The sequence below is a fragment of the Zootermopsis nevadensis genome, unplaced genomic scaffold, assembly GCF_977971745.1.
Source record: "Zootermopsis nevadensis isolate Lab colony 2312 unplaced genomic scaffold, Znev_1.0 Znev_ptg000024l, whole genome shotgun sequence".
NCBI lineage: Eukaryota > Metazoa > Arthropoda > Insecta > Blattodea > Termopsidae > Zootermopsis > Zootermopsis nevadensis.
In genome coordinates this window covers 2,315,875-2,330,493 of record NW_028259156.1, presented here as the reverse complement: position 1 = coordinate 2,330,493, position 14,619 = coordinate 2,315,875, and the positions used below count along the sequence as shown (strand labels likewise).

The 14,619-nt window shown below is 35.9% G+C and overlaps 1 protein-coding gene across 7 annotated transcripts in view; it reads left to right on the top strand.

The window, feature by feature from the left end:
* Positions 1-14,619, top strand: part of Fmr1 (synaptic functional regulator FMR1) — a 40,108-nt gene that overhangs the window by 22,603 nt on the left and 2,886 nt on the right. For 4 of the 7 annotated variants that reach the window (XM_022076674.2, XM_022076673.2, XM_022076672.2 and 1 more), the window contains 5 exons: positions 1,879-2,022; positions 2,598-2,710; positions 3,240-3,355; positions 8,882-9,088; positions 14,380-14,523. In XM_022076674.2, coding sequence (XP_021932366.1) covers positions 1,879-2,022; positions 2,598-2,710; positions 3,240-3,355; positions 8,882-9,088; positions 14,380-14,523 — 724 coding nt within the window. The remainder of the gene's footprint in view (positions 1-1,878; positions 2,023-2,597; positions 2,711-3,239; positions 3,356-8,881; positions 9,089-14,379; positions 14,524-14,619) is intronic. The other 3 variants (XM_022076676.2, XM_022076675.2, XM_087354880.1) reach the window with 2 other exon arrangements.

Below are 14,619 nucleotides of genomic sequence, written 5' to 3'. Positions count from 1 at the left end.
TCAGTGTGGGATTTTGACGTAATTGATTACCTGTTGATCAGATATTTTATGTTTGTCAGATACTGGAAAGAAAATTAGTAAAATAAATGCAATTGCATCAGCTATTTATATACTGCAAGAAAGCCTATGAATCAGTTAGAAGGGAAGTATTATTTTAGAATGAAACAAAATATGGTTGAGGGTGTGGATTGAATATGTCTGGTTGAAGATGAGGACAAAATGGGGACTGGTGGTGGGCTGTTCTAAACATGGTCATGAATCTTTGGTTTCTTTAAACGTTAAAGAACTTCTGGGCTAGTTGAGCATTCTAGTAGGTTCTCAATAAAGACTCTGCCCCATGGAGTTAGTTTACATAAGGAACAATTTCCCATCCCATTCCCATTAAAGCTCTTCAGATTTTATTATGCTTGTTCTGTTTGTGGGAAATCCAGCTTGACCCTCATATAACTTTATAATATCTAAGTACTACAAGCAAGAAAACACATGGTTTAATAGTCTGCCTTTTTGTGTTTCATACAGATTTCTTTAAATTAGTAACAGTCAGTAATAATATTTCTGAAAATCAGACAACTTGACTTTTTTATTTTATTGAATGAATTTCAACCCAGAACCATTTGTTTGTGTGCAGTACTGTCTGTCATCATTATTATACTGACAAAGTGTCCAGCGAAATGGATTTTTTTTGTCTTGTATAGTTCAGAGGACGTCTCTTGTTAACATGTCTATGAACTTGTGGTTCATATTAAAAACTCAACATAATTTATTTGCATGTGAAAATACAGTAAGCCCATGTGTAAATCAGAACTGGAATTAGAAATCTTTTTCGAGTTAGAATAAATAAAGTGCATAGTAGAAAGCATTTGTTTTGAAACAGAAATGTGGGTAAAGCGAAGGTTTACATTCTTTATACGTAGTGATCGAAAAATCACATAACCCATTCCTTTATATGTTCCATTAATCGAAAAGTAAATTACGCTGAAATTATAAAACAAAAAACGATGTTATATTAAGTGTTGGAAATATCTTGCATTCAGCAATTACTCTTTTATGTTTGATGCAGCCTGGTGAAGAATTTCTGCAGTGATTGAAACGTTTCACCAGATGAGATTTGTTTTGCACAAGAGAATCGGGGAAATGTATTCTAGCAAGTTCAGTAAGAACAAGATACCAGGTGTTGTTCGAACACTCATTCCTTTCTTGCGCTTCGACTGTTGAAAGAACTGACAGACTGGTGCGAGAAAGTTACAACTTGATGTTACCTGCATGGGCTCTTGTATAGTCACAGTGACGACGATCAAATTATTTTGAATTGCGATTATCTATAAATATTTTGATGTGGGTTGCATGATTTTTCGATTACCCTGCATGTTCCATTTTTTACTTCCTTACATTATGAGGGTTCAAAATGTTAAAGTGAGGCTATGTTGAATAGCTTGCTGTAAAAAGTCAAAAAAAAAAAGAAAATATTATACATGACCGTCACTTATAAGCCAGATTATTGAAAACGTATATATTTTATATTAATATTTCACTTTTGAAATTGTTTTTACGTTTTTTAAATACTTTCCGCCGCTTGTGCTCGAGTGGCTGGGATTTAGCAAAGAGATTTTTTAGAAAGCTGTAAACAGTCTGTTTAGAATTATACGAAAGCCATAAAAACTGAATGCAGATTTACTGATTGTTAAAGCAGGTGGTATATTTAGTTACCACGGAGCTTTAAATGGTTAATACTGTATATTTGCTGGTCATGTCCAGTGAAGTGTGTAGCACATGTTAGAGTACTGCCGCCTTCACTTTGACATATTATTAATGACTTATAATTTGTATGTCAGTCCTTTGTGAATTGGAACTTTAATTTTTCACCCATGTTTGTTACAGGTGCGGGTCAAAATTGAAGGAGATAATGAGCCACAGCCAACGATCCCTCGCGAAGAAGGTCAAGTTCCTTTTGTGTTTGTAGGTACCGTAGAAAGCATAGCGAATGCAAAAGTTCTTTTGGAATATCATCTAGCACATTTAAAGGTAAGTCACTTATAATTTTATACATTTTTATAGTTTAAATGCGTCATGTTTGTGTTTTATAATTAAAATATATATAATATAATTCAGGTCTATACACAAACTTTATTTGCAGATGTTAAAATTTTAAAATTTAATGTTGATATTTTGCGCTATTCATCGTTACTACGATGTTACAATATTGTAACATCGTAGTGACATCTGCAAATAAAGTTTGTGTATAGACCTGAATTATATTATATATATTTTAATTTTATACATATTTAATTTTCATACTAGATGCATTAAATCTGCTGCAATAAATTCTTTTGTCCCTCTCCCCCAGAAAATTTTAAATTCCAGTAACTTTTATTTTTGTAGTTCCTTTTTTATGATTATTTTAGGTTAAAATGTAGATTTATTTTTTTCTAATTTTACTTACTTAGACACTAGAAAACTTCAAATGCATCAGTTATGGTGATAATGAATTTGGCTGTTTCATTGTTTTAAAATGTGTTGTATGTTTCTTTATGCATGTAACAGCTTAAAATTGTAACATTAATGACCAGGAAACAGTCTTATATTTTTGCTCCTTTCAGGAGGTAGAAGCATTAAGACAAGAAAAATTAGAAATTGATCAGCAGCTACGCAGTATACACGGTTCCACAATGGGCTCAATGCAGAATTTTCCGATTCAAAGGCGCAATGACAGGTGAGTCAGTTCTTTTGTGAAACATTTTATGTATTAAAATGCAGTATAAGTGTTTACATTTCTCTCTTTCTTTCTTCATTGTACATTGGTTCAAGCACAGAAACTGTTGAAGCTGGATTTTATGTGCCCCCCCCCCCCCCCCCCCCCCCCCCCCCGATGTGTATCAAGAACTAGAGGTCATAGAAATCAGTAAATTTGATTGTATTTTACCTTTCATCAAAATTCATGTGAATTGTACAAAAAATGTGATGACATCAACACCAAATTTCATGTTCAGACGAAGGGTTGAGAATGTTAATTTAATTCTTATTAATTTGTAAGATTTGAGGTGTCCATGGTTGTGAGTCTGAAGATGGCTGTCTTTTTGGCTGTTGCCCCCATGTAGTCTTGTAGAAGTTTACCGACGTTTCAGAGGTCCTTGCTGCCTCCATCATCAGGGCGATAAGTCTTATTAATTTGCAGAATGTTCTTCGTTTGATTTATTTAAGTTAAGTGGTTTGTACTGATAGAAATTTTGTTTCCATTTCAGGGGTTATAATTCAGACATGGATGGAGGCAGCAGCCGAGGCCGAGGTGGGCCAATGAGGGGGCGTGGACGGGGCCGTGGGGGCCCTGGGCGTCATGGTGATGCCAGATTCAATGCCGGTAATACCATCACAGACTATATTAACAGCGTTGAGGGTAAGAAGGGGCAAGTCCCATCAACAAGCCGTGGACGAGGGGGTAATGTGCGTATGGGAAGAAGTAGTGGGGATAGAGGGAGAGGGAGTAAGGGGGGAGGAGGTGGAGGAGGAATGGATAAGGATCGTAAGTGATGGCTCGTGAACCACTACCAGTACCGGACTGATCCACCTGGTCACAAGGTAGCCACTGATCTTTGCTTGAAACTCTAATTGAAGATGTTGAGATGATGTAACCACTCTCATACCATCACAGAAGAAGACTTGTGTCAATTAAATGTAATGAATATCCAAGAAAGTGTAAAATTACATGGTATTGTATATTTAACACTAATGACAGGAGAAATTTAGCTAAGATAAGTTTCACATCATGAACGATGTGATATACTAGCAAGGAAGTTGTCTTTTTAAAAGTGGAAAATATTTTCAAACGTTGATCAGTATACCTTGTGGGTAATATTGACTTCCCCTGGCTTTTGACTTACGGTTCTTGAACTAATGGCACTATTTATAGGCAGGATGCAATGAGTTTTAGTTGCCAAGTTGCCATTTTTTAATCACCCATGAGTGACATGGAATTATCAGCTATAGTAAAACTTACGGGAGAAGACTTAATTGACTCCTGCCTATTAAAATTCTTGTCAAATAATTCTTGTCATTGTTATAAATTCAGTATTAGGATGTGACACAGATTAGGTGGCAAAAATCTTCCTTACGTTATAATGTTGCTTGCAACATTCACTATGATACCCTTGCATATTCCAGACTCCCAGTGTATTTAAAGACAAAAAAAACTGCTCTGTTCAGTTTTAATTTTTCCCAGAGTTGAAGTAATGTTGGAAAATTAATGTGGAGAGGATACTTTTGACTATAAATCTTCCCCCCCACCATTTATATATGTATACACACACATATATATATGTAATGAAGGCATATTTCTCCATTCTTAAAAGTGAAACATGCAGTGATTTAATTATGTATGTATTAAAAATTTATTTAAAAATCCATGGGGGTAATTTTTTTTTTATTTTGTGCAGCTTTCTCTTACAATTTATTCCAAGTCCATTAGTTCATGTTGGCAACCTTATGCTGTCTCGTCATTGTTTTGTAGATTTCGCAGCATACAACATTTGATGCTGGAACTGGGTGCCAAGTACATTGGAAACAATTTTTATTGGGTGCTGTGATTTAGTTATGGTGATCACACAATTGAAAAATTTTTCTTGTGTAGAAGACTGGTTTTTACTAAAATTACGTTAATGTATCAGAAATTAATGTGTAACAGATACATTAAAAGAAATTAATAGTTGACAGCTGTCCATTTTGTCCTTAATTATCCATTTTGTTTATGAAGTTAATGGGCATATGTAGCATTTGTATATTTGAATTGTAATTATTGCTGATGCACATCGTGCTGAAAAATCTATCAAATGTTACTGCTTCGTTACAAAAAAAAAAACTTCTGACATGACTTCTGTAGATTGTGATTTGACTGTGTTATGTTAATATGTTTTAATGCAGTATTGCATTTTACTTGCAGCACAACTGTATTCTTGTTATTATTTCTTTCGCGTTTTGGTTTAACATACAGATTGTGTTAAGAAATGACTGTGGGATTTGCTGTGTAAGTTAATAGCGGACTGAGGTTCTGTGACTTTTTTTTTTCCATTGACGATTGGAATGTTAGTTTAACTTATCTTAAATATAATTTCTTGGAAATGAGGTTTTAGATACATCAGTCTCACCTGTAAAATGTAGTATGCTCCCTTCTTTTATAATAAATTAGTCCAGTCTCCATATCATCCATAAGCGAAATGGATGTAGACGCTAATAATTAAATTTTTTTGTTGGAACAATTTGCTATTTCTTTCCGTCATCAAGTAACAGAGATCGCGGTATTCACAGTCGGTGCGTGGTAGCACCAAACATCATCGCTAAAATTTTAACAGTGCTTCATATTGCAACTCCCATATTAAAACATGAGATGTACTTTAAAGAAACATAAGTTAGATAAATTTTTGAAGTCAGAAATTTACTTGTTAGAAATTACTCTTACTTCTGTCTGTATATGTGTTCCAGTTTTTTTGTTGAAAGGTATTATGTTATCAGTATGAAAACATATTGGCCTATAATATTAGATGAAATATGACATCAGGAAATGTGTAGCATATTTTATGTGGGATTGCATTTTAATAAGGAAACCATGTAGAGTTAGCAACGTGAATGTGTTGGGATGTGGTGTCTTCATTGCCAACCCAAGCTGACTTGAAAATAAATTTAACAGCATGATTGTATGGTGATTGTTGCTTTTATTATGCGTTCTTTGCATGAAGTGCGTTGTGGGCTGGTTGTCAGTATGTCGATTCAGCTGGAGAACCGCTGGACGTATTTGGATGAAATTTGATGTGGAGGTCATGCTTTTCTGCATGACCTCAAAATCATACTTTTGAGTATCCTAGGAGCGGTGATAAAAAAAAAGGCTGGATAAGGAAAGTTATAAGGTAGATATTGAAATGCTCCGATCTGGCGGCCAAAGTGATTTCTGTAAAACAAAGTGGATTTAATACCTCCACGTGCATGTTGCAAAGAACGCGTGAGAATATTACGTGTATTCCAGTGTGGAATACGTTTTCCTAGCTTGTTTTTTCCATGTCAGGACATTGCAAGTAGTGTTGTGTACTTGTATTACTTTCTGTAAATTATATTTTCATGGCGCATGATACGGAAATTGGTAAGTTGTTGAAAATTGCCCTTACTTAACTGCCTGCATCTGCTTCGTTAGTTTCTCGACTTTTAAAAAAATGTGCTGCACAGTTCCAAATACAGACTTGTAACACCTCATTCTCGATTGTAGGCTTTATAATATTAATAATCATGTTTGTAATGTTGACATAAGGGGTAAAAAAACAAATGCAGTGTAATTCCTCTGAGAGTGTAATGAATTTGTAAACATTGTTTGTATACATGTGTGGTGAAGGTAGTGGGTGACTTTTCATCTGTCACATAATATTTAAAATAAGCAGTGACATTAAAGAAGGACATTGTATATTTATTTTAAACTAAACTGTCTTTCTTTGTGATGTTTGGATGGATGCTGTTAAATTTCTATGTCATGTATACATTGTTAGTTGAATGTCATTGCATTATTTAAAGCTAAACTCAAAGGTAAGAAAGATTATCAGACTTAAGTCCAGGATTTAGAAACAGCATCAGTGGTAAGCAGATGGAAAGTAAAGAGACGCCTGGCTCGTCTTTCATCCGGTGGTGGGCCCTAGTTTCTGAAGTATGTGGTTTAAAAGTTTTTCCTTTGGTATAGCTAACTTATACCAATGGGAAAACCTTTATAAAGCATATATTTTAGAAACTAAGTTACATTGAATAAAAGGGAAAGTCAGGTCTGTCTTTATTTTTCGTGTATTTTCCGCTGATCCTATTTTTGTTGAAAACTCGTACCCAAGTCTGACAAACCTCTCCTTAGTGTTATGGTTTGCTTTTGTTAATGTTCAGAAATTTTATAATTTATATGCAACTTGTCCATCTAATACAAACAATGGCAAATTATTATTCTGGTTTTATTGTACGACAGAGTTGGAATTTGTGTGGTAGTTTATGAATACACTGCATTTAGCAAGAGGTCGGAGATTAAACTTCACATTTCTTTGGAAACAAGTATAATAGAGAGACAGGTTAGAAGTTATTATTGCTTACAGATGTGAAGATTTATACCTTAGTGCTTTTTACTCTCAGGGAATTAACTTGTTGTATATATTAATACCAGAGTACGGCTAAGGGATGAACAATCAGTGAGGTCTCGTCACCATCAGTAGAACTGGAACTGTGTGGTGGTTTGTGAAAGCATGTTGGTGAAGATTTTTTTCCGACCCCTGCTACATAATTTTTGCACTGGCTAAACTCTATGCTCCCTAAAGTTGAAAGAAACTGAGACCAAGCTGGAAGGATTTAAATTATAGATGGCTTTTGTTTCGTGAAGACGACAAAAGGGTGATTGATTGGTTTGGTCCATTCTAGGAATGTGTACTAAAACCAGTTCATTATGGTTATAATTGTAATTGGTCAGGACAGCTTGAGAAGAAAAAAGAGGAAACAAAAAAAGTGACAAAAATGTTGCCAGTTTACGGACTTGAGGGCATTTTTTCGTATTATCATACCTCTTTATTATTTACAGAAATTTTCTAAGAAATGAAAATAAAAAGCTGCTGTACAGTGATTAAAAAACTACAGAGTGTCTTATTAATTTAAATGTGAGCCTCTGTTGCAGAGTTGCAGAATTCAGACTCGAAACTTTTGCTACCCTTTCAGCTGGGGACTTAGTTCTTTCAACAAGTTAACAAGTTCACAAAAGCCAGTAGCATATATGTGGGAAGATTTGTATCCAAATTCACATATACAGCTTCAGAAAGAAGGAACAAATGTCTTATGTTACTAACCTTGATTTCCTGCATGGTTTAACTACATCTTTCTCTGCATGGTGTGGTACGAATAAGCCATGAAAAGTTTGCAAACTTGAAGCCTGAAAGGGTATGCCAAAAGTATCTTCGAGTCCAACTGTCAACTAACATGTTGCAACTTCCTCGAATCCTTGTTCCTAACCTTTGAAAGAACATAAATTGTCTTCACGTAGTTATAATAAATGCACGTCTCTGATTAACCACTTCACCAGTTTGATTTTTGGCTATAAAGAACTGAAATCTTCTGATGCTTATGGACAGTGTCAGTAACTTATAAAATGCTGCATAATACACGTGGAGTGTGAGAAATTGAACTGTGCACAAGCAAGAGAATTTTCTACTCTTGATGTGGAGATTTCTTAGACATCCTGTTTAATAAAGTAATCCAAACTGCTTTGTGTTATTTTGGGTGTTTGTAGAGATAATTTTAATTTCTCTGCAGTACTTGGTGAAGGCAATTTTACAAACTTCGGTATAACACTCCAGTAATGTTTTAGATTCTTCACAGGCCAAGCTGTGTTCTTGGACAACACCTTCTAGATGCATCCCTTCCATTCCTTGTTAAGGCTGTAGAAGACTTCTTACAAACCATTGCCTATTGGTAACCATTTTAAGTGTCTTTGCAACTGTAGGTACCACTTAATATATTCAGATTTCTTATGTATTAGTATTATAATACCATGCTTCTGGCATTCTTATGAATTTACTGTGTTTGTTGCAGTGTCTTTAAAAATGTCAGTGGTAGGGGACTCAATACAAATTATCTTTGTCTTGGGTACAAAAGAAATTGGAGCAGCTGGAAGAGAACAGTAACATGTTTATTTTTTTATTGTTCTGATGAGTAGAGCCAGAAGGATGTTTTTAGTAGAAAGCTGATATTAACTGTGTGTGTGTGTGTTTGTTGTTTTATTATTATTATTATCCATAAAGTACAGAATATGCTGAATGTGTTTCATATGTTGAGTTTCATATTTAAGTCATAATACTTAGCTTGCACCCATTCAGTATCTTTTACATTGCAGGTTCACGCCATCAGACACCAGACACTGCAGATGAACGTGTGAGAGATTTGCCACCAAGGCAACACCAGTACCAAGCAGGGCCAAGGCCAAACACACATCCCTCACGTCAGCCGTTGCGTCGTGACCACCGCCGAGATGAACGCAGGCGTATGACAGATGAAGAGGATACGGTGATGGATAGTCAGGATGTTTCAAGCGTTGATAGGGGTGAGTTACAAAATAAAGTGTTAGTTACAATTAACATTGAGTGGTGGCGGACGCAGGGTTGCTTTTTTTCTTTACATCTAGCATTGTATTATTTATGTTCAAATACATTTTGGTTCACATGAAGATCAGCTGGACCACGTCGTTTTGTGGTAGGTCAAGAATGTGTTATTCCGTAATCATTCGCCATCAGTTGGAAATTATTCACTTGAGATGCTGTGATTTAATTAGCACTTTGAATATTCAGGTTTTAGTGATCATACCAAGTCTTGTTTATTTTATTGTCATTCAGAGTCTTGCATCATTTTAACAAACAAGTTTCATTCTACTAAATGACCATTCAGTACACTTGGTCGTGGTGGGAAAACATGTACCACGAGCACAGTTACACCTGAAAATAAATGAGCAATTGCTAGAGAAATTCCATGTACAAAAACACTGATATACATTTTTTTAAAAACTGTTTCCTTAGGTATGACATGTCTTCCTGTACTGTTTTTTATGCTGTACAGAATATTTCTATCACCCTCAGTTAAAAAGAAATACGTAATTCAAAAACATAATTTTTATTCATAAATGAATCCAATATTACATTATAATATAGTGGATTCCGGTTAATTGGGACACATCAGGACTAGAACACTTTGGCCCAATTATGCGAAGTTCCACGTAAATAGTTAAAACGGTGTTTGTTCTTTAAGATTTGTCCCAAATAAACAGCTGCCCCCATTAACCGATGGCCCAATTAATCTGAATCTATTGTATAATTATGTACTTATTTTTAAAAAAAATTTAGCCGATGACTTCTGTTTGTAATTAGCCCCAGGTACATCCCTTATAATACTCAAGCAATAATCTGACTGCTTGTTAACACTCCACTTCCCTTGGTACCAGTTTTCCATAACTGCAATATCTTGGTGAAAATGCTCTCCATGTTCGCCACTAACTGAACTGAGATTTTGTGGGAAGAAATCCAAATGTGAGTGTAAGAAGTGAATGTTTAGTGACATGTTGCACCCCATTGCTTCATATGACTGGAGGAATCTTTCGATGATTTCCTGGTAATTGTCTGCTTTATTGTTTCCCAAGAAATTGCTGCAAACATCTTTGAATGCTGTTCAAGTTGCTAGTTGAACTTCATTCAAAATAGAATCAAAAATTGTATCTGTTGTAAGTTTCCTTATTTGTGGGCCAACAAAAATTCCTTCTTTTATCTTTACCTCACTCAATTTATGCTGCAGATATAAAATTAACAGGACCATCCTTCTTCATAGCTTTGACAACAATTTTTTTTTATTGCTGGTAAAAATACTTTTGCATTGTCAACTAAGGGATCATGAACAAAAAAAATTTTCACCTGGGGTCAGTTTCTGACGTTTTTCCATTGTTTCACCGAGTAGTGCTTGTCGTTGGCTCCGCTAACCCAGTCATAAATAAAGCAGTAGATAGAACATATAACTTTGAGGTTATGTTTTTTTATTTTTTAATGTCATTCAGTTAAACTCAAAAATAAAAATAATAAAACCATGAAATAAGATTGGCAGGAATGAATAAGACATTCTTTAAACACTAGCTATGGGCATAATTAAAAAAAAATGTTTTTTTTTTTTAAATCTGTGGGTGATGGCAGAATTCAGTTTTTAAATTTGTTATCAGAAATGAAAAACATATCGAGATCGTGTATCATACACAAGGAAACAAAAATTGTGTATATCAGTGAAGTAGCCACGGTGATCTAGCGGTTAGAACGCTGGCCTTGTAATCCTGGGGTCTCGGGTTCGATTCCCGGCGGTGCCCGAATTTATAACTTGTGTTGGGCAAGGCCGTGGTCTAGGCAACACGGAGTTTTCCTCCGTGGCATCCCAACAATTACTCCATTCACACACAGAAGAAGGCAATGGCAAACCACTTCTGGATCATCTGCCAAGAACGTATATGAACAGGTCCCAGTCCGAGAAAAGGATGGAAGGATCCTGTTCATATGGACCTTTCGTCAGACAGAACACTAAATAAATAATAAGATGAGGTGGTCTAGCGGTTAGAACGCTGGCCTTGTAATCCTGGGGTCTCGGGTTCGATTCCCGGCGGTGCCCGAATTTATAACTTGTGTTGGGCAAGGCCGTGGTCTAGGCAACACGGAGTTTTCCTCCGGGGGCTTCCCCGGTTTCTCCGTGGCATCCCAACAATTACTCCATTCACACACAGAAGAAGGCAATGGCAAACCACTTCTGGATCATCTGCCAAGAACGTATATGAACAGGTCCCAGTCCGAGAAACGGATGGAAGGATCCTGTTCATATGGACCTGTCGTCAGACAGAACACTAAATAAAAATAAAATAAAATAAATATCAGTGAAATCTGAGGTCAATAGGGAAACAATAGCTACTCATTCACTGCTTCACCTCATCCTGCTGTAGTTTGTGATATAAAAATAATTTTACTACATGTGTTTTGAGTGTGATGTTGGTCTGTGTGTTATGGTTGTTTCTACAACTGCCTTTAAGGGAGGCATTAATGTGTGAGTTGTGTCTTTGTAAATTTATCTTCCTTCCAGAGTGACTAAACAGTGATAAGACAGTAGTAGTGAGTGATATCAACATTGTTTGTTTGTTTGTCTTTTTTTTTCCCCTACGCAAGATGACATGAATATTCTGCACTTTTATTGTTTATTAGGAGTTAAGTTTTCAAGATGACTAATAGTTAAATACTTTGTAAATATATTATCTGTCATGAGATTTTTTTTTACAAGAGGCAACATCATTCACAACGATTATTACAATAAGGTGAGTACAGTTATGTTAGTCATTTTTGTACAAAGTTTCATCAAAGAAAATATATTTCTTTGTTCTGTAATACCAGCACAAAATTAAAAATTGATACTGTTTCACACGTACAAGATGGACACAGGCTAAAAAATTATTCAGCCAATAAATTGCTGTCCTATTTCTTGTCCAAAAATTTGTTGGAGAGAAACCCCAAGAGACTTAAAAAATGTTACAGTGAAAGGATTTAATATGTTTCAGTTATTACACTTATTTTTCATAACCTCCTTTCTGTAACAAAGTGTAGTTTTTACGCGTTGCTACATTCCCAGCTTTATGAGTCATCTGGCAACCAAATCTATCTGCCTTCCCACACTTCCTTCTCCTCATATTCTTCCTTTTGCATGATATGAGCGTGGTTTTCCTCTTGGACACTTTCCTTTTGATTCAGTGTTCATTGCCTTCTTTTGAATTCTGTAATGCATGCTTTCTAGTGCTTTAAAATCTTTACCTTTCCTCGATCTAATAATTCCCCTTTTATAAATCATGCATTTCAGTTTCTGTGTGAAAAGAACCACCTTTATTGAAATATCACTGACCCATAAGTAAAACATTCATTTTTAACGTGACACTGTAATACTGTTGTAAAATAACTTTTGAACGACTTTTACAACTTCACTGAAATGCTCACATAAATTATATATATAATTCTACATTGAACATTTTTTGTTTGTCAAAAACCACGTTTTGGTTGTTTACTGCAGGAGAAAACTCTTAACGAATTCAAAATTTTAAATGAGATGAGTTTTTCATGCCAATAAAAGCGTAGATTCTGGTCTTCTGGGTTGTGACATGTAGTCAACAATGATTGCCAGCATTGCAGAGGAATGTATTACCTCCATCTTCAGAGTATATGTGATCTTCTGATTGGATATAATGCTGAAGTTACTTGAACTATGTACCTTGGTTCTTTTGATGTATGGGGATTCTAGTTCTTGAACTCTGTAGTGCTGCCTCTCCAGATGTCTTAGGATGTATATACAATAGTGACATGAGGGTTGTGTGTATACATCTTTTTGGGACTTCCTGTAGTTTTCTTATATGACGCTTGTGGTTTTCAGGACAGTGAAAATGTGGATTATGGTCGTTTAAGTTGTGATGCCATTTGTAATCTTGTAGGTGGTTAGAACGCTGGCCTTGTAATCCTGGGGTCTCGGGTTCGATTCCCGGCGGTGCCCGAATTTATAACTTGTGTTGGGCAAGGCCGTGGTCTAGGCAACACGGAGTTTTCCTCCGTGGCATCCCAACAATTACTCCATTCACACACAGAAGAAGGCAATGGCAAACCACTTCTGGATCATCTGCCAAGAACGTATATGAACAGGTCCCAGTCCGAGAAAAGGATGGAAGGATCCTGTTCATATGGACCTGTCGTCAGACAGAACACTAAATAAAAAAAAAGGTGGTTACTAGTGATTCTGAGAAAGTACTTGAATTTGGAGGAAATATGTGTGTCGATAAGACTACGTGACTTCACAACCCAGAAGACCACAGTCCACATTTTCACCACAAGTCTTATGAAGATGGATGTCTTCTGGGATGTTGCACTGTGTAGTCTGATAAAAGTTTACCACTTTTCAGAACTGCTTGCAGTATTCATCATCAGGGCGAGTCTCGTATTCATTCAAGTTGTTAAAAAGCTGCAACTTCAGGGTTTTCTTCTCTGTAACTTAGCTAACTAACGTGTATTGTGGTTGCTTATGTGTGCAAACTACTACTCAGTGCTTAATGTGTGTGTGGGTGTAACCAGTGCATGTAGGGAAAATAGGACAGCTCTCCATTTGTGACCATCAGTAACATAATCAAATAGCAAATGACCATGTTATAGTATGTAACACTGCTGTTACTTTACTTGAAAACAATGCATGTGATTCTTACTAACCCATGTAGAAAATTCAAAATGTGAAGCCACCTTTTACAGGTGTCACTTAAATCTGAAACAGTTACAGGTAATTTAAGTCCTTAAATTTGATTTATTATGTGTAGCCAGGCTGCACATAGTGAATTTAACTGTAATGCAGTATTTCCGAGTTCACAAAAGTCATTCGTTCTTGTCATTACACACCAGGTTACCTGTGTGCTTTTATATACCCTTCTTCCATTGTTTTAAAAATGTACTAATAATCTTAGGTACATGTAATAAATGTTTGTAATGATTAAATGTTTTACAACTGAGTTACTTATGATTCAGTTCTCAGATGTCACCAACCATTGTGATTTGTTCCAGTAACTTAAAATAGGTTCATTGCTTGAAACTTTTAAGTAATTAAATGAATTAATGATAAAAATTAGGAAGCACTTCTATGATCTGAGAAGAATAGTGTGTTGTATACTCTTTGTAGTTCCATCAACTTACATATAGAAATCCTATGAACAAGGCAAAATTTACGTTTGCTATAGAATGCAATGAAAAGGTACAGGTTTTGAGGTTAGTGCTGGTCACAAACGGCTGTGTGTCCTGTCCCATGTAGAATCAGTGTCGAGTGTGGAGGGTTCCCGCACCCGTCGACGCCGTCGTAGACGTAGGACGAGGCCCCGTAGCCAGACGCCCTCGGGCGAGCATGTGGACTGCGGGCCTAGTGACCACCTTCCAGGAGGTAATGCTGATATACAGGGTGAGTCTTATTTTTTATACAATAAACCAAATCAGAGAATGAGCCACATCTACAACAGGAACTCTCGTATGAAGTACATTTTGATTACGTGGATGG